Below are 20057 nucleotides of genomic sequence, written 5' to 3'. Positions count from 1 at the left end.
CCCAGTAAAAGCCCAAATTCGTAGTTCAGTACCTTTCTGCCTGCTTCAATTGAAGTAGGACCAGTGTGAAAAAGTACACTTCCTTTAAGAGAAACCCGCTCATTTCATCTTCCGGCAACGCACAGAGCAGCATGGCAGCAGACAGCACAATGCCTAATGGCCAAGAAACGGCCTCCTTGAACGGAGAGCCTGCTTTCAAGCGACCTCGGGAGAATGGACAGGTCGAGTCCCTGCGGACTCCGAAGGAACCTCGGAATAAAGTAACCGTGGTCCTCGGTGCGCAATGGGGAGACGAGGGAAAGGGGAAAGTGGTTGACCTGCTAGCAATGGACGCAGACCTAGTATGCAGGTGTCAGGTACGTAGCTAGCTATGCTGACTAGCAACCTAATGTTCGCTAACCCAGCAAAACACACGGCATTTGAACTTCACAAAAATACGGAAGTCGATAGGCTGCGTTAGCAAGGCCTGAACAAAACCAATAACTAGTGTATAACAATATTTAGTAATATATTAGCCACATCATGCAAGCCTACAAACGAACTGTACCGTGGTTCGCTAGCTAAACTTGCTATCTAGTGTGGTAGCTGATAACGACCCCCAACAAATGTGTAATCTAGAGATTACTAGCTATAGTAGTTACGAAATGGAGTTATCGAGATATCCTTCTCAGCTCCCGTGGTGAAACACTACCTACATTGGTTTCATTCGACTAACTTTGACCTTGTGATCAGTGCCCTATTTGCAGTCAAGCTAGATAATGGCACTGGCTGCTGCAACAGAGAAGCCCAAGGCATTAGGATGTGTTAGATGGCCCATGCTAGTGTGCAACGTGTCCATATGTTGTACTACATTTCCGTTTTTGTTGCCGTTCAAATAATGCCCTACCAGTTGGCTGCTAATTATTAACAGAACTGTGCTTGTGCACCTCTTGGTTTTCATGTAAATATTGTGTCTCATCCAGGGAGGCAACAACGCAGGCCACACAGTGGTGGTGGACTCTGTGGAGTATGACTTTCACCTGCTGCCCAGTGGAGTGCTCAACAAGAAGGCTGTCTCATTTATTGGTGGGTTGACCCTCTCACTGGCACTTCAGCCTCCAAGCTGCTTTCACTTATTTGGATTCCTGTTCAAGTCATCCCTAACTGAACTGGTTATCCACAGGGAACGGGGTTGTGATACACCTGCCTGGGCTCTTTGAGGAGGCTGAAAATAACCTGCAGAAAGGCAAAGGTAAGTATTTGCAAAAAAAAGAGGCTTGCAGGAACGATGAGGGATAAAAGGGTGATGGATGAATGAAGTGGAACAAGACCTGCTATTTGTCTTTGTCCAGGACTGGAAGGATGGGAGGAGCGGTTAAAGATTTCTGACCGTGCACACATTGGTAAGTCTGTATGACTTGGTTGTATGTTTTGCAAACCTATGGTTTAGTGTTTTGCAATTACATTAATTTACTATTTTTCTTTGCCTCATCTGTTCATAGTGTTCAACTTCCACCAAGCCGTTGATGGGATCCAGGAACAACAGAGACAGCTACAGGCGGGAAAGAAGTGCGTGGGTTTTACTGTATGAGAAAGTGATGAGTATCTGGGCTCATATTTATAAAGCATGTCCGAGTACGAGTGCTTATCTATGAGACTTTTTGTGAAGACGAGCCCTCTTAATTTTTACTATACTATTAAAAACATCACCATGTGGAGATTTTCAAATACACTACAGAACCAAAAGTATGTGGACACCTGCTCATCAAACATCTCATTCCAAAATCATGGGCATGAATATGGAGCCCCCCCCCCCTTTGCTGCTATAACAGCCTCCATGGACTTCACTTTGTGCAGCGGGCATTGTTGGGCTGAAACAGGAAAGGACATTCCCCAAACTGTTGCACACAGTTGGAAGCACAGAATCATCTAGAATGTCATGCTGTAGCGTTAAGATTTCCCTTCACTGGAACTAAGGAGCCCAAACCATTATTTCTCCTCCACCAAACTTTACAGTCGGCACTATGCATTGGGGCAGGCTGCGTTGTGGAATCTGCCAAACCCCTGATTTGCCTGTCGCACTGCCAAATGGTGAAGTGTGATTCAGCACACCAGTGAATGCGTTTCCAGAGACCAATAGCAGCGAGCTTTACACCACTCCAGCTGACGCTTGGCATTGTGTATGGTGATCTTAGGCTTGTGTGCGGCTGTTCAGCTTCAGCACTCTGTGGTCCTGTTCTTTGAGCTTGTGTGGCCTACCACTTTGCGGCTGAGTCGTTTTTGCTCCTAGATGTTTCCACTTCATAATAACAGCACTTACAGTTGACTGGAGTATGTCAAACTGACTTGTTGGAAATGTGGCATCCTATGATGGTGCCGTGTTGAAAGTCACTGAGCTCTTCAGTAAGGCCATTCCACTGTCAATGTTTGTCTATGGAGATTGCGTGGCTGTGTGCTCGATTTATACACCTGTCAGCAACGGGTGTGACTGAAATAGCCGAATCCACTAATTTGAAGGTGCGTCCACGTACTTAGTTTTATTATTTGCAGAAATAGGTACTTTTTATTAGTTGTAGGCCTATTAGTAGTTGTACAGCAAATGTATGTTTTTGTGCTTTTCTTGTTACAAAGTATTGTTTATTTTCTTTTTCATTTGGACACTTGAAAACGAGATCCTATAAAATGTCAAACAAATAAATATGGTCCGTGATTGCAGCTATTAAAAAATGAAGTCATGGTAGCCTTTTTTAACTACTGCCAAGGCAGTATTGTATATTCCTTCTGTGGCACTCCTGAACATCCACTATCTGTTTTTGTTTGTTTTCCAGTTTGGGAACCACCAAAAAGGGCATTGGACCTGCCTATTCTTCCAAAGCTGCTCGTAATGGACTGAGAGTCTGTGACCTTGTGTCTGATTTTACCGTCTTTGAGGAGAAGTCAGTACACATTTTTTTTTAAGAATGCATGGTGATGCTTTCAAGCCTTAACTTTATTTAAGTCATTGATGTTGATAGCTAGTGGATGTCCTTTTCTTCCACAGGTTCCGGGTGTTGGCAGAGCATTTCTTGACTATGTACCCCAACCTCAATGTTGACATTGACAATGAGCTGCAGCAACTGAAGGTAAAAAGAATATTGCTTGAATGACATATCTTTACTTAAATAAAACGTTGGACTTATCCATCACCTGCCCAGGATGCAGTCAGGGATGCTAGTCCAGTTATGTCTTGTTTTTGAGGGGTCTCTTTATGCAGGTTGGTACCGTCTCAATTGAGCTGGTTCCTTGCAGCACAGCTGTTGATAGTCTTCCAGTAGTGAACAGAAAATGTTGAGAGGAAGATGCTGAGAGGTTTCTCTGTGCTCCAGTATGTGTTTAGTCACTGATTTTCCTTCTTTTCCAGGAGTATGCTGAGAGGTTGCGTCCGCTTGTAACAGATGGGGTGTACTTCATGCACAAGGCCCTCACTGGGCCCAGTAAGAAGATCCTGGTGGAGGGAGCCAATGCAGCCCTCCTGGACATTGACTTTGGTGAGAACAGAAGGGGTTGAGAGGGTAAAATGATTATGCTCCTCTGCTGTTTGCCATTGTAATATAATTTGAAGGGAGTGGAATAATTTGTATTTTTCAGGTACCTACCCATTTGTCACGTCCTCTAACTGCACTGTTGGGGGAGTGTGCACTGGCCTGGGTGTGCCCCCGTCCTATGTGGGGCGGGTGTATGGTGTGGTCAAGGCCTATACCACCCGGGTAGGCGTAGGAGCTTTCCCCACTGAGCAGGACAATGTGAGTGGACAGAATTGGTTGTGTGCAGTATGAAAGTCTTGCAGTATGAATTTGTTGTGGCATAAACATACCGTCTATTCCAGTACTTCATATTTGCATTCAGTTTTTTACAGTGAATCCCAGATCTGACTGCTGTTGTTGTGTTGGTTGTGGTCCAGGAGGTTGGCAACTTGTTGCAGTCCAGAGGGAGGGAGTTTGGTGTGACGACGGACCGGCAGCGCCGCTGTGGCTGGCTGGACCTGATTCTGGTCCGATACGCCCACATGGTCAACGGCTTCACTGCGTAAGGCTGTCTCTCCTCCTCCTTGTGTTCTTCTTTCTGGATGTGTTCCATACTGTGTGCCTTGTAATTATTGGAGCACAGTGTTCACCCTCCACAATGTTGATTCCATAATCATGTTTGACACGACTGTTCCTCTCCCACAGCATCGCTCTGACCAAGCTTGACATCCTGGACACGCTGTCAGAGATCAAAGTCGGTGTAGCCTACTCTGTTGATGATGAGCCCCTTCCCAGTTTTCCTGGTAAATTTCTCCCTGTCTGGGAGGACTAATCTGATCTTGTTCTGTTCACTTTACCATTAGACACACTTGATTTGGCTTGACCTGTGTGCTGGGTAGACTCCCATCTCATTCTCTCTCTCCCTCTGTAGCCAATATGGACGTGCTGACACGGGTGTCCGTGAAGTATGAGACGTTACCTGGATGGTGCTGCAGCACTGAGGATGTGAGGTGCTTTGAGGAGCTGCCCCCTCAGGCACAAAGCTACATCCGCTTCATCGAGGACTTCTTGCAAGTGCCAGGTTAGTCAAGAAAACAAGTATGGGGACTAAGCAGCCTTACTAAAACAGTCTTATTTTCATAATTGCTCATATATTCACTGTGAATTTTGTTTCACTTTTCAGTGAAATGGGTTGGAGTTGGGAAATCCAGAGAGAGTATGATCAAGCTGTTCTGATCAGTTGGGGGTTTGGTAACTTATCCACCACAACAGCTGCTTCGGACCATAATGATGTTTTGTTGATGAATACTTAGATGACTATAAACCTTGGGTTAAAGTCCCAACGTCTGTTCTGCAGAAAATAAAAACATCACCAGCAACGTTGTTAGTGAAACGTGAAGTAACCGTTTGAGGTTCACTTTCACATCGACTCTTCGGAACAGTAATGCATAACTTCCATTCCATATATTTCTTTAGTTCTGATATGAAAGACATTATTGGTGTGTTATGGCGTTCATCCTCCGTAGCTAGTAACCATCCCAGGCTTCCATCAACCTTTTCATTCCATTTCATTGAACTATTGTAGTAACACAAGTTTTTACAACCCTGTAGGAGTTCGTAATATATATTTTTAGGTTTCTTTTAAATTTTAAAATGACCTCACCTTGTAGTAAATGTTTTGCACAATCTTTGCTTAAAGGTATACTTGTGAATTGTATCTAGTTTCTCAGAGTCAGATGAACTAGTGGATACCATTTGTATGTCTGTGTCCGGTATGAAGGAAGTTAGAGGTAGTTTCACGAGCCAATGCTAACTAGCATTAGCGCAATGACAGGAAGTCTATGGGTATCTGCTTCATTTGACTCTGGGGAAGTAGATAACGGGCCTCATTGCCAAAATCCCTAAGTATCCCTTTTAAGGGTCTTGATACTAGACCAATGTTTAGAGGCCTCGTAATTAGGTATTTCCATGAGCTGGCATGTTGTGTGAATGAATTATAGGCATAATTTGAGATGCAAAAGAGATGCTGTCTGAAAGCCTTAGTTTCATATTAATCATTAAGATCAAGAACTTGGGATTGCACACGAACACACTGGTTGGTATTTAGAAAATGTAGAAAACCATGGAACTCCACATTAATAATGTATATACAAACTACAAATATTTTCCATAACATTTAATTCAGTGTAATTCAAAAAGGAAACAGTATGCTTCTTCTCACCTGCTACAACCCGAAAATGATCAATAAAATAAGTGTCATTGCTATTCTGTTTGAGTTTTTTGTTAATGATAGTATCTATCATGTGTATTTGTTTACTTTTCAATGTATGTGGAGTAATTGGTCTGCTATCCAATAAGTCAATGATATGCTTCTTTCTTTATAAATAAGTACATTTTCAAGACTATGGATGTGTTCCAGAGCATTCAAATCAAATGTTATTTATCACAAGAGTCGAATACAATGGGTGTAGACCTTACAGTGAAACACTTACATGCCCTTAACCAACCATGCAGTTATAAGAAACCTAAAAAGAGATAATAACAAATAATTATAGAGCAGAAGTAAATAACAATAGCGGGGCTATATACAGAGGGTACCGGTGTTGAGGAAATATATAGTACCGCTTGCTGTGCGGTAGCAGAGAGAACAGCTACTATAAAAGTATTTAGTCAGCCACCAATTGTGCAAGTTCTTCCACATAAAAAGATGAGGCCTGTAATTTTCATCATAGGTACACTTCAACTATGACAGACAAAATGAGAGAAAAAAAATCCAGAAAATCACATTGTAGGATTGTTAATTAATTTATTTGCAAATTATGGTGGAAAATATGTATTTGGTCAATAACAAAAGTTTATCTCAATACTTTGTTAAAAACCCTTTGTTGGCAATGACAGAGGTCAAACGTTTTCTGTAAGTCTTCACAAGGTTTTCACACTGTTGCTGGTATTTTGGCCCATTCCTCCATGCAGATCTCCTCTAGAGCAGTGATGTTTTGGGGCTGTTGCTGGGCAACACGGACTTTAAACTCCCTCCAAAGATTTTCTATGGGGTTGAGATCTGGAGACTGGCTAGGCCACTCCAGGACCTTGAAATGCTGCCCGGGCGGTGTGTTTGGGATCATTGTCATGCTGAAAGACCCAGCCACGTTTCATCTCCAATGCCCTTGCTGATGGAAGGAGGTTTTCACTCAATCTCACGATACATGGCCCCATTCATTATTTCCTTTACACAGATCAGTCGTCCTGGTCCCTTTGCAGAAAAACAGCCCCAACGCATGATGTTTCCACCCCCATGCTTCACAGTAGGTATGGTGTTCTTTGGATGCAACTCAGCATTCTTTGTCCTCCAAACACGACGAGATTAGTTTTTACCAAAAAGTTATATTTTGGTTTCATCTGACCATATGACATTCTCCCAATCTTCTTCTGGATCATCAAAATGCTCTCTAGCAAACTTCAGACGGGCCTGGACATGTACTGGCTTAAGCAGGGGGACACGTCTGGCACTGCAGGATTTGAGTCCCTGGCGGCGTAGTGTGTTACTGATGGTAGGCTTTGTTACTTTGGCCCTAGCTCTCTGCAGGTCATTCACTAGGTCCCCCCGTGTGGTTCTGGGATTTTTGCTCACTGTTCTTGTGATCATTTTGACCCCACGGGGTGAGATCTTGCGTGGAGCCCCAGATCGAGGGAGATTATCAGTGGTCTTGTATGTCTTCCATTTCCTAATAATTGCTCCCACAGCTGATTTCTTCAAACCAAGCTGCTTACCTATTGCAGATTCAGTCTTCCCAGCCTGGTGCAGGTCTACAATTTTGTTTCTGGTGTCCTTTGACAGCTCTTTGGTCTTGGCCAAAATGGAATTTGGAGTGTGACTGTTTGAGGTTGTGGACAGGTGTCTTTTATACTGATAACAAGTTCAAACAGGTGCCATTAATACAGGTAACAAGTGGAGGACAGAGGAGCCTCTTAAAGAAGAAGTTACAGGTCTGTGAGAGCCAGAAATCTTGATTGTTTGTAGGTGACCAAATACTTATGTTCCACCATAATTTGCAAATAAATTCATTAAAAATCCTACAATGTGATTTTCTGGATGTTTTCCCCTCATTTTGTCTGTCATAGTTGAAGTGTACCTATGATAAATTACAGGCCTCATCTTTTTATCTGGGAGAACTTGCACAATTGGTGGCTGACTAAATACTTTTTTGCCCCACTACATGGGGTACCAGTACTGAGTCGATGGGTACGGGGTAATTGAGGTAGATATGTACATGTGACTACTCAACAGCAACGCTAATAAATTAGCAGCAGCATATGTTAGAGTTAGTGCAAAAAGGGTCAATGCAGTTAGTTCAGGTAGCTAGTTAGTTAACTACACTGAACCAAACTATAAACGGAACATGCAACAACGTCAAAGATTTTACTGAGCTACAGTTCAAATGAGAAAATAAGTTAATTGAAATGAATTCATTAGGCCCTAATCTATGACATCACATGACTGAGAATACAGATATGTATTTATTGGTCACAGATACCTTGGGGGAAAAAATAAGTTGTGGCGTGGATCAGAAAACCAGTCAGTATCTGGTGTGACTATTTGCCTCATGCATCGTGACGCATCTCCTTCGCAGAGAGTTGAACAGGCTGTTGATTGTGGCCTGTGGAATGTTTTCCCACTCTTCAATGGCTGTGTGAAGTTGCTGGAAATTGGTTGGGACCTGGAACACGCTGTCCTACACGTCAACCCAGAGCATCCCGAACATGCTCAATGGATGACATGTCTGATGAATATGCACGCCTCTAAAATAACGTTGGAGGCCGCTTATGGTAGGGAAAATAACATTCAATTCTCTGGCAATGATTCTGGTAGACATTCCTGCAGTCAGCATGCCAATTCCATGCTCGCTCAACATGACATCTGTGGCATTGTGTTGTGACAACTGCTTATTTTAGTGGCCTTTTATTGTCCCCAGCACAAGGTGCACCTGTGTAATGATCATGCTGTTTAATCAGCTTCTAGATATGCCACACCTGTCAGGTGGATGTATTATCTTGGCAATGGAGAAATGCTCACAAACCGGGATGTACACATTTGTGCTCAAAATTTGAGAGAAATAAGCTTCTGCATATGGAACATTTCTGGAATATTTTATTTCAGCTCATGAAACATGGGACCAACACTTTACATGTGCACCATTTGCAGTCTTAGACTTGTTTTTGCTTGCACTGTCCTGGTTAGATCCACCATTTGACAATGTGAAAAAATATCCAGAACAGATTATTTGATCCCTTGTATATATTTAGGCTGAATTCACATGACTATTCTCTGCACTGTGTTTGGGCTCTACAGAAACCATGCATGAATGGACAGGTCGGAATTGGTCCTACTGGGTTTCCGTACCTTGTAACGTAATAAAGTCGACGTGACGCTGAACTCTGGGTATAGATGATGAACCCATAGCCTTAGTAATGACATATTTTTATAACTAATCCTAGACTAACTTTAGCCTGTCGTTTCCAATGGGAACAAATTAGTCACAGTGGGCAGAACACGCAAGGAGGTGGGCAGAGCCAAACACGAGCTAGCAAGATCCCATTGGCATATTCTAGCAAGTATTTGCATGTTTCTGTTAAGGAACGCTTACTCTGCAGTGCGCGTATGCATTACCTATCTTCGCCTTTGCAATCTTTCTAAACTACGCGATTTTTTAAAACTTTGGCAAAGAATAAAGTTTACCAAACCTAGTCCACTCTGTTCATTACATATTTTAGTTTTAAGAACAGAACACTATTGAGAGAAAATGTTTCATCGATGAGAAAATGTGCAGAATGTCTGCCAAAATCCATCTAGTTCCATCTTCCCCCACTGACAACCACTGGGCTTCCTCTCACTACAATATTTGATAGTAATTGGAAACGCCAAGCGGATGCTTCATATTTATACATCCGGTGAAATATCTGTCTCATTGTGCCATCTGTGGTAAAATGCCGCCTTCAAAACAACTGGCTCCTCGGAAAGATACGAGGTAAAATCATGACATCAGTGATCTTCAGGTCGGAGCTCTAGATAGAGTTCCTGAGTTGGAATTCCGAGTTGGATGACGGTTCGATTTTCCCAGTCGGAGATAGTTGTTTTGAACGCACTGAAGTCGGAGATTTCCTAGTTCCCATTTGTTTCCCATCTGTATTATATTAGAGAAGCAGTTTTAGCCTATCTTCGTATTATACTGTATTTGGTGGAGTGATCAAATAAAAATGATAAGTAGCGAGCCATATACTTACCGGTAAGATATTGTTGGTATTGAAACCTCACTATGGGTCGAAAAGATACCCTTATAACACATGCTTAGTTATGTATCCAGACTGTTTTTGTGGTGCCAATGTTTTTACTGTAACGCTAACTACTACAGTAGCTAACGTTATATTGTTACCTAACCTAGTAGTAGCTAGCTAGGCTAATTCAGTTTTGGTAACCAGGATGCTAACTAGCAGCAGGTTTGTTTTGAGAATATTGCCATTCACTCACCACCCACACAGAGCCATTCCATATTTTGTTAGCTAGATACATCTAGGAGAATATAACATTTATGAATATTGATGCCGTTGGTCCTAGATTATAGTTTGTGGATTCTGTTCATATTAGCCGCCCGGCTGTGTGTAATGAGGTACCTAGCTAGCCAGCTAAAGTTAACGAATAAAGTAGCTTCTTAATACTTGTTTCCTGTTCTGACCATAATTCGACGGTTACTGTTAGGCCGACTCATTTATTTAACTAGGTCATCAGTCAAGAACACATTCTTATTTACAATGACAGCCTGGGAACAGTGGGTTAACTGCCTTGTTCAGGGGTAGAAAGACAGATCTTTACCTTGTCAGCTCGGGGATTTAATCTAGCAACTTTTAGTTTACTGGCCCAACGCTCTAGGCTACCTGACGCCCCCAATCATTATATTAACTAACAAGCGTTAGTGTGTTCTGCCTTCAATGGATAGACCGCTAGTACCTCAACTAGTATTAGATCAATATAGACCGCTAGTACCTCAACTAGTATTAGGTCAATATAGACCGCTAGTACCTCAACTAGTATTAGGTCAATATAGACCGCTAGTACCTCAACTAGTATTAGGTCAATATAGACCGCTAGTACCTCAACTAGTATTAGGTCAATATAGACCGCTAGTACCTCAACTAGTATTAGGTCAATATAGACCGCTAGTACCTCAACTAGTATTAGGTCAATATAGACCGCTAGTACCTCAACTAGTATTAGGTCAATATAGACCGCTAGTACCTCAACTAGTATTAGGTCAATATAGACCGCTAGTACCTCAACTAGTATTAGGTCAATATAGACCGCTAGTACCTCAACTAGTATTAGGTCAATATAGACCGCTAGTACCTCAACTAGTATTAGGTCAATATAGACCGCGAGTACCTCAACTAGTATTAGGTCAATCAACAAGTTGTAATCTGGATTTTACATCATTGGATTGTTCTACTTTGCATTACTGCACTTTGTTGATCTTTTTAGACTTATTTTTACCAGCAGGTTCTTGGTTGACTTGGTTAATAACCCTGACCCTAAAGATTGCATAAAGCTATGGGACATTTGAGCTATTTGCATGTCAGGCACATTATGTAACAGAACTGTATCCTTATTCTGGGAATTACGATTTGGTGGGGGCCTGGAAAACTATTTTACCTAACGTCACTTACCTCACACATTGGTTCTCACTTTTCCATTGACTACTCTGTTCTTTTATCTCTTAGTAAGCAAGGGGAAATAAGTCACTCTTCGAGAATGGTCTTGTAGACAGACCAGTGTTGCCCAACCCAGGTCCTTGAGTACACCCAACAGTACACAGTTTTGTTGTGGCCCTTGACAAACAACTCATTGAGGGCTTGGTGATTAGTTGACAAGTTGAATCAGGTGTGCTTGTCCAGGGTTACAATAAAAATGTGTACTGTTGGGAGGGACCAGGGTTTGGAAACACTGTTGTACACTAGTCTATCATGTATTGATTGTAACACTCAAGCACAGAAAGTTCTTAAAGAAGAACATTCATTTTTATTTATTTGCTGAGTGTCTGTATATAGTTGTTTGGGGTGGCTTTATCCTATCCTCAACAACACAAGTGAAATGGTCAACTTGTTGACAGCCTAGCTAGCAGCTACGGTCTCATTTCAGATGCAATGCTTCCTGGGACACTTTGATGTACTTGTCATCTTGGTTCTACAAGTCTTTTTGATGGAAACATTTAACACAATTCTTACTAGTGTCAGGTGAATCAAAATAAAATTGTATCGATCACATGCATCAAATACTACAGATGTTGACTTGAAGTACAGTGAAATGCTTACTCACATGCCCATTTATAACAGTGTAGAGTTACAAATGAAGACATATTTGCTAAATAAATAAGGAAATAACACAAAACAATGAGGCTATATACAAAGACTACCAGTACACAGTCAATGTTCAGGGGTACAAGGAAGTTCCGGTAATACAGTATGTACCTATGGCTAGGGGTAAAAGTGAGTAGGCAGTCAGGATATATAATAAACAGAGTAGCACCAGCAGTGTGTGTGTGTGTTGGAGTCAGTTTAGTATGTGTGAGGGTTTGGGTAGAGTCTAGTGGGTGTGCATAGACCCATTGCAAAGAGAGTCAGTGCAAAACAATTAAAAAAATAATAAAGGTGGTCAATGTAAATAGTCCCGGTAGCCATTTGATTAACTGTTCAGCAGCCTAATGGCTTGTGGGTAGAAGCTGTTCAGGAGCCTTTTGGTCACAGACTTGGCGCTCCGGTACCGCTTGCTGTGAGGTAGCAGATAGAACAGTCTATGACTTGGGTGGCTGGAGTCATTGACCAATGTTTAGTCCCTTCCTCTGACCCTGCCTGTTATAGAGGTTCTGGATGGCAGGGAGTTCGGCCCGAGTGATGTACTGATGTCTGAAGTGGGACTCTGTGTTTTCTCCAAAAGGTGATGTATCTGAGCATCCATGAACACGCATCATTGCCACGGTCCTAGGAAAAGCCAGGAAGGGGTGTACCTAGGGCTTGCCCAGACCCAGTCACTGCTGATCCAGCCACAGGACCCACAACTCACAGCGCCCAGTCCACCTCCACCTGACCCATGGTGGACATAAGCAACATGTCTGGCAGGGACCGCACCAATGAGTTCCAGTTTGTCTGCAGGTCACTACAGGGGAGACAGGTGATCAACATAGAAAGGCCATGTACAGTCGTGGCCAAAGGTTTTGATAAGTGTCAAAGGCTTTTAATGACAATTACATGAAGTTGATGCAAAGAGTCAATATTTGCAGTGTTGACCCTTCTTTTTTAAGACCTCTTCAATCCGCCCTGGCATGCTGTCATTTAACTTCTGGGCCACATGATGGCAGCCCATTCTTGCATAATCAATGCTTGGAGTTTGTCAGAATTTGTGGGTTTTTGTTTGTCCATCCACCTCTTGAGGATTGACCACAAGTTCTCAATGGGATTAAGGTTTGGGGAGTTTCCTGGCCATGGACCGAAAATACCAATGTTTTGTTCCCGTAGCCACTTAGTTATCACTTTAGCCTTATGGCAAGGTGCTCCATCATGCTGGAAAAGACATTGTTCGTCACCAAACTGTTCCTGGATGGTTGGGAGAAGTTGCTCTCGAAGGATGTGTTGGTACCATTCTTTATTCATGGCTGTGTTCTTAGGCGCAATTGTGAGTGAGCCCACTCCCTTGGCTGAGAAGCAACCCCACACATGAATGGTCTCAGGATGCTTTACTGTTGGCATGACACAGGACTGATGGTAGCGCTCACCTTGTCTTCTCCGGACAAGCTTTTTTCCGGATGCCCCAAACAATCGGAAAGGGGATTCATCAGAGAAAATGACTTTACCCCAGTCCTCAGCAGTCCAATCCCTATACCTTTTGCAGAATATCAGTCTGTCCCTGATGTTTTTCCTGGAGAGAAGTGGCTTCTTTGCTGCCCTTCTTGACACCAGGCCATCCTCCAAAAGTCTTTGCCTCACTGTGCATGCAGATGCACTCACACCTGCCTGCTGCCATTCCTGAGCCAGCTCTGTACTGGTGGTGCCCCGATCCCGCAGCTGAATCAACTTTAGGAGACAGTCCTGGTGCTTGCTGGACTTTCTTGGGCGCCCTGAAGCCTTCCCAACAATTGAACCGCTCTCCTTGAAGTTCTTGATGATCCGATAAATGGTTGATTTAGGTGCAATCTTACTGGCAGCAATATCCTTGCCTGTGAAGCCCTTTTTGTGCAAAGCAATGATGACGGCACGTGTTTCCTTGCAGGTAACCATGGTTGACAAAGGAAGAACAATGATTCTAAGCACCACCCTCTTTTAGAAGCATCCAGTCTGTTATTCAAACTCAATCAGCATGACCAAGTGATCTCCAGCCTTGTCCTCGTGAACACTCACACCTGTGTTAACGAGAGAATCACTGACATGATGTCTGCTGGTCCTTTTGTGGCAGGGCTGAAATGCAGTGGAAATGTTTTTTCGGGATTCAGTTCATTTGCATGGCAAAGAGGGACTTTGCAATTAATTGCAATTCATCTGATCACTCTTCATAACATTCTGGAGTATATGCAAATTGCCATCATACAAACTCAGGCAGCAGAGTTTGAAAATTAATGTGCTTTTTCTTTTGGCCACGACTGTATGTATGTTCGGAACTACTATCGAATGTCGAGAATCAAAACATTCTCTAGCTTCCCTACAATGGGTGTGGATGTAGTTTACAATTGCATACCACCCAGTTTAATTTCACTGATCAATGTTGATTGAGGTTCCATTTTCTCCAGGTTGGGGTCCATTCCATTTCAGACAACACAGTGACTTTACCCTCATGGCAAAGTTAGTAGCATTACACTGTGTTATAAACACTAATTAATTATGAGAACAGATGCATCTTTTTATATACAGCCCCTCTGTCGGTATCCATATAGCCTACTTAACTGTTTGTTTATTTCTGTTTAGGAGGATTGGAAAGAACTTGAGTAACACTTTTGCCAAACTAGAAAAACTCACAATATGTAAGGAAGCAATCTCAACAAACAAAACAATGTATGTGATTAGTGTCCACAATATGGTAATGGTTATGTAACTTACTGATTCTTATCTTTCGTAGTTGCCAAAAGGAAATCCGTCTTTGATGACAAAGCTGTGGAGATTGAGGAGTTAACCTACATCGTTAAAACGGTGAGGAGAGACATAGGCCTCTATTAGATTCCGTCATTATGCAATGTTATGCTACAGTGTTTATACAGTGCATTCAGAAAGTATTCAGACCCCTTCCCTTTTCCACATTTTGTTACGTTACAGCCTTATTCTAAAATGTATTTAATATTTTTTTTCCCCTCATCAATCTACACACGATACCCCATAATGACAATGCAAAAACAGATTGACATTTTTGCAAATGTATTATAAATTTAAAAAACTTTAACACAATACTTATGTAAATGTGATAAAGTTTAAGACCCTTTACTCAGTACTTTGTTGAAGCACCTTTGACAGTGATTACATCCTCGACTCTTCTTGGGTATGACGCTACAAGCTTGGCACACCTGTATTTGAAGAGTTTCTCCCATTTCTTCTCTGCAGATCCTCTCAAGCTCTGTCAGGTTTGATGGAGAGTGTCGCTGCACAGCTATTTTCAGGTCTCTCCAGAGATGTTCGATTGGGTTCAAGTCCGGGCTCTGGCTGGACCACTCAAGGACATTCAGAGACTTGTCCCGAAGCCACTCCTGTTTTGTCTTGGGTGTGTGCTTAGGGTCGTCGTCCTGTTGCGAGGTGAAACTTCGCCCCCAGTCTGAGGTTCTGAGTGCTTTGGAGCAGGTTTTCATCAAGGCTCTCTCTGTACTTTGCTCCGTTCATCTTTCCCATCAATCCTGACTAGTCTGCCAGTTCCTGCTGTTGAAAAACATCCCCACAGCATGATGCTGCCACCACCATGCTTCACGGTAGGGATGGTGCCAGGTTTCCTCCAGACGTGATGCTTGGCATTCATGCCAAAGAGTTCAATCTTGGTTTCATCAGACCAGAGAATCTTGTTGCCTTTTGGCACACTCCAAGCTGGCTGTCATGTGTTTTACTGAGGGGTGACTTCTGTCTGGCCACTCTACCATAAAGGCCTGATTGGTGGAGAGCTGCAGAGATGGTTGTCCTTCTGCCTCTCCCTTCTCCACAGAGGAACTCTGGAGCTCTGTCAGAGTGACCATCGGGTTCTTGGTCACCTCCCTGACCAAGGCCCTTCTCCCACAATTGTTCAGTTTCACCGGGCTATAGGAAGAGTCTTGGTGGTTCCAAACTTCTTCCATTTAAAAATGATGGAGGCCACTGTGTTCTTGGGTACCTTCAATGCTGCAGACATTTTTTGGTACTCTTCCCCAGATCTGTGCCTCGACACAATCCTGTCTCGAAGCTCTATGGACAATTCCTTCGACCTCACGTCTTGGTTTTTGCTCTGACATGCACTGTAAACTGTGGGTCCTTATATAGACAGGTTTGTGCCTTTCCAATTCTTGTCCAATCAATTGAATTTACCACATGTGGCCTTCAATCAAGTTGTATAAACATCTCAAGGATGGAAACAGGATGCACCTGAGCTCAATTTCGAGTCTCATAGCAAAGGTACTGAATACTTATGTAAATAAGGTGTTTCTGTTTTTATTTTCAATACATTTGGTTACATTTCTAAAAACCTGTTTTCGCTTTGTCATTATTGGGTATTGTGTGTAGATTGATGAGGATCTCTTTAACATTTAATCCATTTTAGAATAAGGCTGTAATCCTTCTGCCTGGTGTGTTTAACTTGTCTAAAGTATGGTATCTTTAAAGCTATTTTTTATTTGTATTTTTATTTGTATTTTTTTTTCTAGTTGAGTATATTCTTTATATTGCTTTGTCTTGTCTGTGTGTGTGTGTGTATCTTCAAAAGGCTGTAACGTAACAAAATGTAGAAAAAATCAAGGGGTCTGAATACTTCCCGAAGGCACTGTATTTACAGAATGCTATTCACGCACACTTCAGGCACACTTTATTAGATGCCTTTTGAGATGTAAAAGTAAACTGTCTATTTTTGTTTTCTTTGTATAGGACATAAACAGTTTGAATAAACTGATAGCACAGCTGCAGGGCCTTGTGCGCTCCAGACAAAGTCAGAATGGCAAACATCTACAGACACATTCCAACACCATCGTTGTCTCCCTCCAGGTAACTTCCACGCTCTGGCATTCTGATAGGCCACTGGTTTTATCCAAAGTAGACTTACATGTTGCGTTCATTTTATAACAGCCTTTTTCTGTTCTAGTCAAAACTGGCATCAATGTCAAGCGACTTTAAGTCCATGCTGGAGGTCAGGACTGAGGTAAGGCATGCTGACACACACCCCTTTTCACAGTAAATCTTTTGACCAGACTAGTTTCAATTTTTTTGTTCCATTTACAGTGGGGTACGAAATTATTTACACCCTTGAGAAAGATCAGCGAAAATGACTGTATAAAATACTGAGCTACAGGTAACTGCCAAAATAAAGGAAACACATAGGTGTTAAGTTAATTAAGCAATTGACATCCCATCATGCTTAGGGTCGTGTAAAATAATGCTGGGCAGGCCATTATTTTGACTACTATGGCTATGCCCCCATAGAATGAAAATGACCCATCCTCAGGGCATGAGTGGTCACTGAATGGTTTACTGAGCATGAAAACAATGTACACCATATTCCGTAGTCTTCTCAGTAGCCAGGTCTCAACCCAATTAAACACTTATGGGAGATTCTGGTGCAATGCCTGAGACAGCATTTTACAACACAATCACAAACACCAAATTATGGAATTTATGGCGCCTCCCTCCCATAGAATTTATGCCTGAGAGCATGGAGCTGTTCTGGCTCGTGGTAGCCCAACCCCCTATTAAGACACTATGTTGGAGTTTAGTTTAGTTTTTTTACCTGTATTTTGTATGCAAAAAAAAAGAAGGGAAATTATATTATTTTAAACTAATACAATTGCTTAGAGAAAGAAGTAATCATTTTTATCTCAAAAAGGAAGGGGTCAAAATGATTGACACCCCTGTTTTCAATACATTTCAATAGCTTTCAATAGCTTTCAATACCTTTCAATACCTCACCTTGCGAGGATAATGGCACTGATACTTTTTCTTAAATGTTTTTATGATATTGGAGAACACATTGGGAGGGATCTTAGACCATTCCTACATACCACAATCTGTCCAGATCCTTGATCTCCTTCGTCTGTACTTATGGACTGCCCTCTTCAGTTCAAACCACAGGTTTTCATTGGGTTTCAAGTCCGGAGACTGAGATGGCCATTGCGAAATGTAGATTTTGATGTGTGCTTGGGGTTATTGTCTTGCTGGAAGATCCACTTGCAGCCAAGTTTCGGCCTCCCAACTGAGGCAACCATGTTTTTGGCTAAAATGTCCTGGTACTGGGTAAAGTTCATGATGCCGTTGACCTCAACAAAAGGCCCCAGGACCAGTGGAAATAAAATAGCCCCATAACATCAAAGATCCCCCACCATATCTCACAGTAGATATTGGGTTATTTTCTGCTCATGCATTCTCATTTAAACGCCAAACCCACCACTGGTGTACATGGCCAAAGAGCTCTATTTTCATGTCATCCAACAACGCCTGGAGTTTGCTAAACGGCACTGGCACATGGATTGGAACCAGTGCTTTGGTCATATGACGTGAAAATTAAGCTCTTTGCCCACTTACACAAGTGGTGGTTTTGACGTTGAAATGAAAACCCCTACCTTTTTGAGGAAACACATTAGTTGTTAAACAGCTTACTGTTTTATCAAGGATGTCAATACTTTTGGACCCCACAGTATATTTGTTGGTTCATAAACGGTTTAAACATTGATTTTCTTCTCGCCCTCACACTCTTTTCCCTTTGTAGAACCTCAAAGAGCAGAAAACTAGAAGAGATCAGTTTTCCAAGCTCCAGCATCCTCCTCCCATCTCCACGCCAGCAACTTCAGTGAGGGAAAACTCGTATCAGCTCTAATGTACAAAACAACAGGAAACAGTACAGCCTGACTTACTACTCTCTCTTGTAGGTAACTCATTGTTAATGCAGGACGACTGTAAAAAGACAGGTGAGGTCTCTGTAGATATGGAATTCCGCGCCAGTCAACAGCTGCAGCTCATCAATGAACAGGTATTACCTGAGCTCCTCTTGACTATGTGGCGTTAAAGGGATGGTGACAATAATAACAATTACATTTAAAGCTTGACACTGTCCACTTTAAATGCAAACGCTTTTATGGACTTTTTTCTGGATTCATGTGTAAATCAATAATACTGGTTGTTGCTAAATAATTGGCATTCATGCTAAGTGGTCTAACTCTTGTGGTGTGTGTTGTACAGGATTCGTACATCCAGAGGCGCGCAGACACCATGCAGAACATAGAGAGCACCATCGTAGAGCTGGGCTCTATATTCCAGCAGCTGGCCCACATGGTGAAGGAGCAGGAAGAGACTGTGCAGAGGTGAGGGAGAAATGGAAAGATAGACAGAGATTATCAAGCTGCTGGTAGAGATGCTTTGTCCCTGATATGACATAGTTGTTCCAGTGTTTTGTTGAGATTACATATCTTAACTGTGATCAGACGGGGCGTGCAATGGTAAGCAGGCTAGTGGAACCTCTGACACTCATTGTCCTCCCCTTTTCCCATCCTCTTTCCTGCAGAATTGATGCCCACGTGAAGGACAGCCAGCTCAACGTAGATATGGCACATTCAGAGATCCTCATGTACTTTCAGTCTGTCTCATCCGACCGCTGGCTCATGGTCAAAATCTTCCTCATCCTCATAGTATTCTTCATCATCTTTGTGGTCTTCTTTGCCTGAGGACCAGGAGGCACTTGGCTAAGAATGATAGGAAGGAGGATGAGAAAGGGAGGAATTGTGCTGGAGGAGAGTAGAGAGGATGTGTGGGGAACAGAGGAGTAGCTGGATGGGTGGTGTGTTCCCTCTTTATTTCTCCTTTGTTTTTCAGACTTTCTCATGTGATTTAAAGAAAAGACCACTACTAACAAACAATTCTATATGTGTCAGGATGCAGTTGTGTTAATAATAGCTGTATGGGAGGTAGAAAGGAGATTACAAATATTATTATCCTCCATTGTATGGAGTAAATAGATGATGATGATGATGGCAGGATAGAAGACTATTGCAGTTGGATTAAAACTTTAATTTTGTTTTCAAATCAAAATAAACATTTTATTTTTATTTCACCTTTATTTAACCAGGTAGGCCAGTTGAGAACACGTTCTCATTTACAACTGCGACCTGGCCAAGATAAAGCAAAGCAGTGCGACAAAAACAACAACACAGAGTTACACATAAAGAAATGTACAGTCAATAACACAATAGAAAAATCTATGTACAGTGTGTGCAAATGTAGAAGAGTAGGGAGGTAAGGCCATAGAGGCGAAATAATTACAATTTAGCATTAACTCTGGAGTGATAGATGTGCAGATGATGATGTGCAAGTTGAGATTCTGGGGTGCAAAAGAGC

General features: G+C 42.3%; 1 protein-coding gene and 1 pseudogene across 1 annotated transcript; both read left to right on the top strand.

Moving 5' to 3' along the window:
• The first annotated feature begins 98 nt into the window (after nt 1-98).
• On the top strand, nt 99-5747 carry LOC139418528 (adenylosuccinate synthetase isozyme 2-like). The gene is made up of 13 exons (XM_071168070.1): nt 99-356; nt 963-1065; nt 1163-1231; nt 1332-1382; nt 1482-1548; nt 2808-2915; nt 3020-3101; nt 3380-3506; nt 3607-3761; nt 3920-4044; nt 4188-4285; nt 4414-4563; nt 4666-5747. The coding sequence occupies exons 1-13, from the start codon at nt 132-134 to the stop codon at nt 4716-4718; spliced, it is 1413 nt and encodes a 470-aa protein (XP_071024171.1). The 5' UTR covers nt 99-131; the 3' UTR covers nt 4719-5747.
• Nucleotides 5748-9602: 3855 nt separating this feature from the next.
• On the top strand, nt 9603-19444 carry LOC139418526 (syntaxin-5-like; annotated as a pseudogene).
• Nucleotides 19445-20057: the final 613 nt, after the last annotated feature.

Source organism: Oncorhynchus clarkii, chromosome 10, assembly GCF_045791955.1.
Source record: "Oncorhynchus clarkii lewisi isolate Uvic-CL-2024 chromosome 10, UVic_Ocla_1.0, whole genome shotgun sequence".
Classification (NCBI taxonomy): Eukaryota; Metazoa; Chordata; class Actinopteri; order Salmoniformes; family Salmonidae; genus Oncorhynchus; species Oncorhynchus clarkii.
This window is presented reverse-complemented; position numbering and strand designations above follow the sequence as displayed.

Coding starts and splice junctions, on each gene's coding strand:
- LOC139418528 (XM_071168070.1), top strand. CDS start 132: ATGGCAGCAGACAGCACAATGCCTAATGGCCAAGAAACGGCCTCCTTG. Junction 3,507..3,606: donor CCTCCTGGACATTGACTTTG/GTGAGAACAGAA, acceptor TGTATTTTTCAG/GTACCTACCCATTTGTCACG. Junction 4,045..4,187: donor ATGGTCAACGGCTTCACTGC/GTAAGGCTGTCT, acceptor CCTCTCCCACAG/CATCGCTCTGACCAAGCTTG.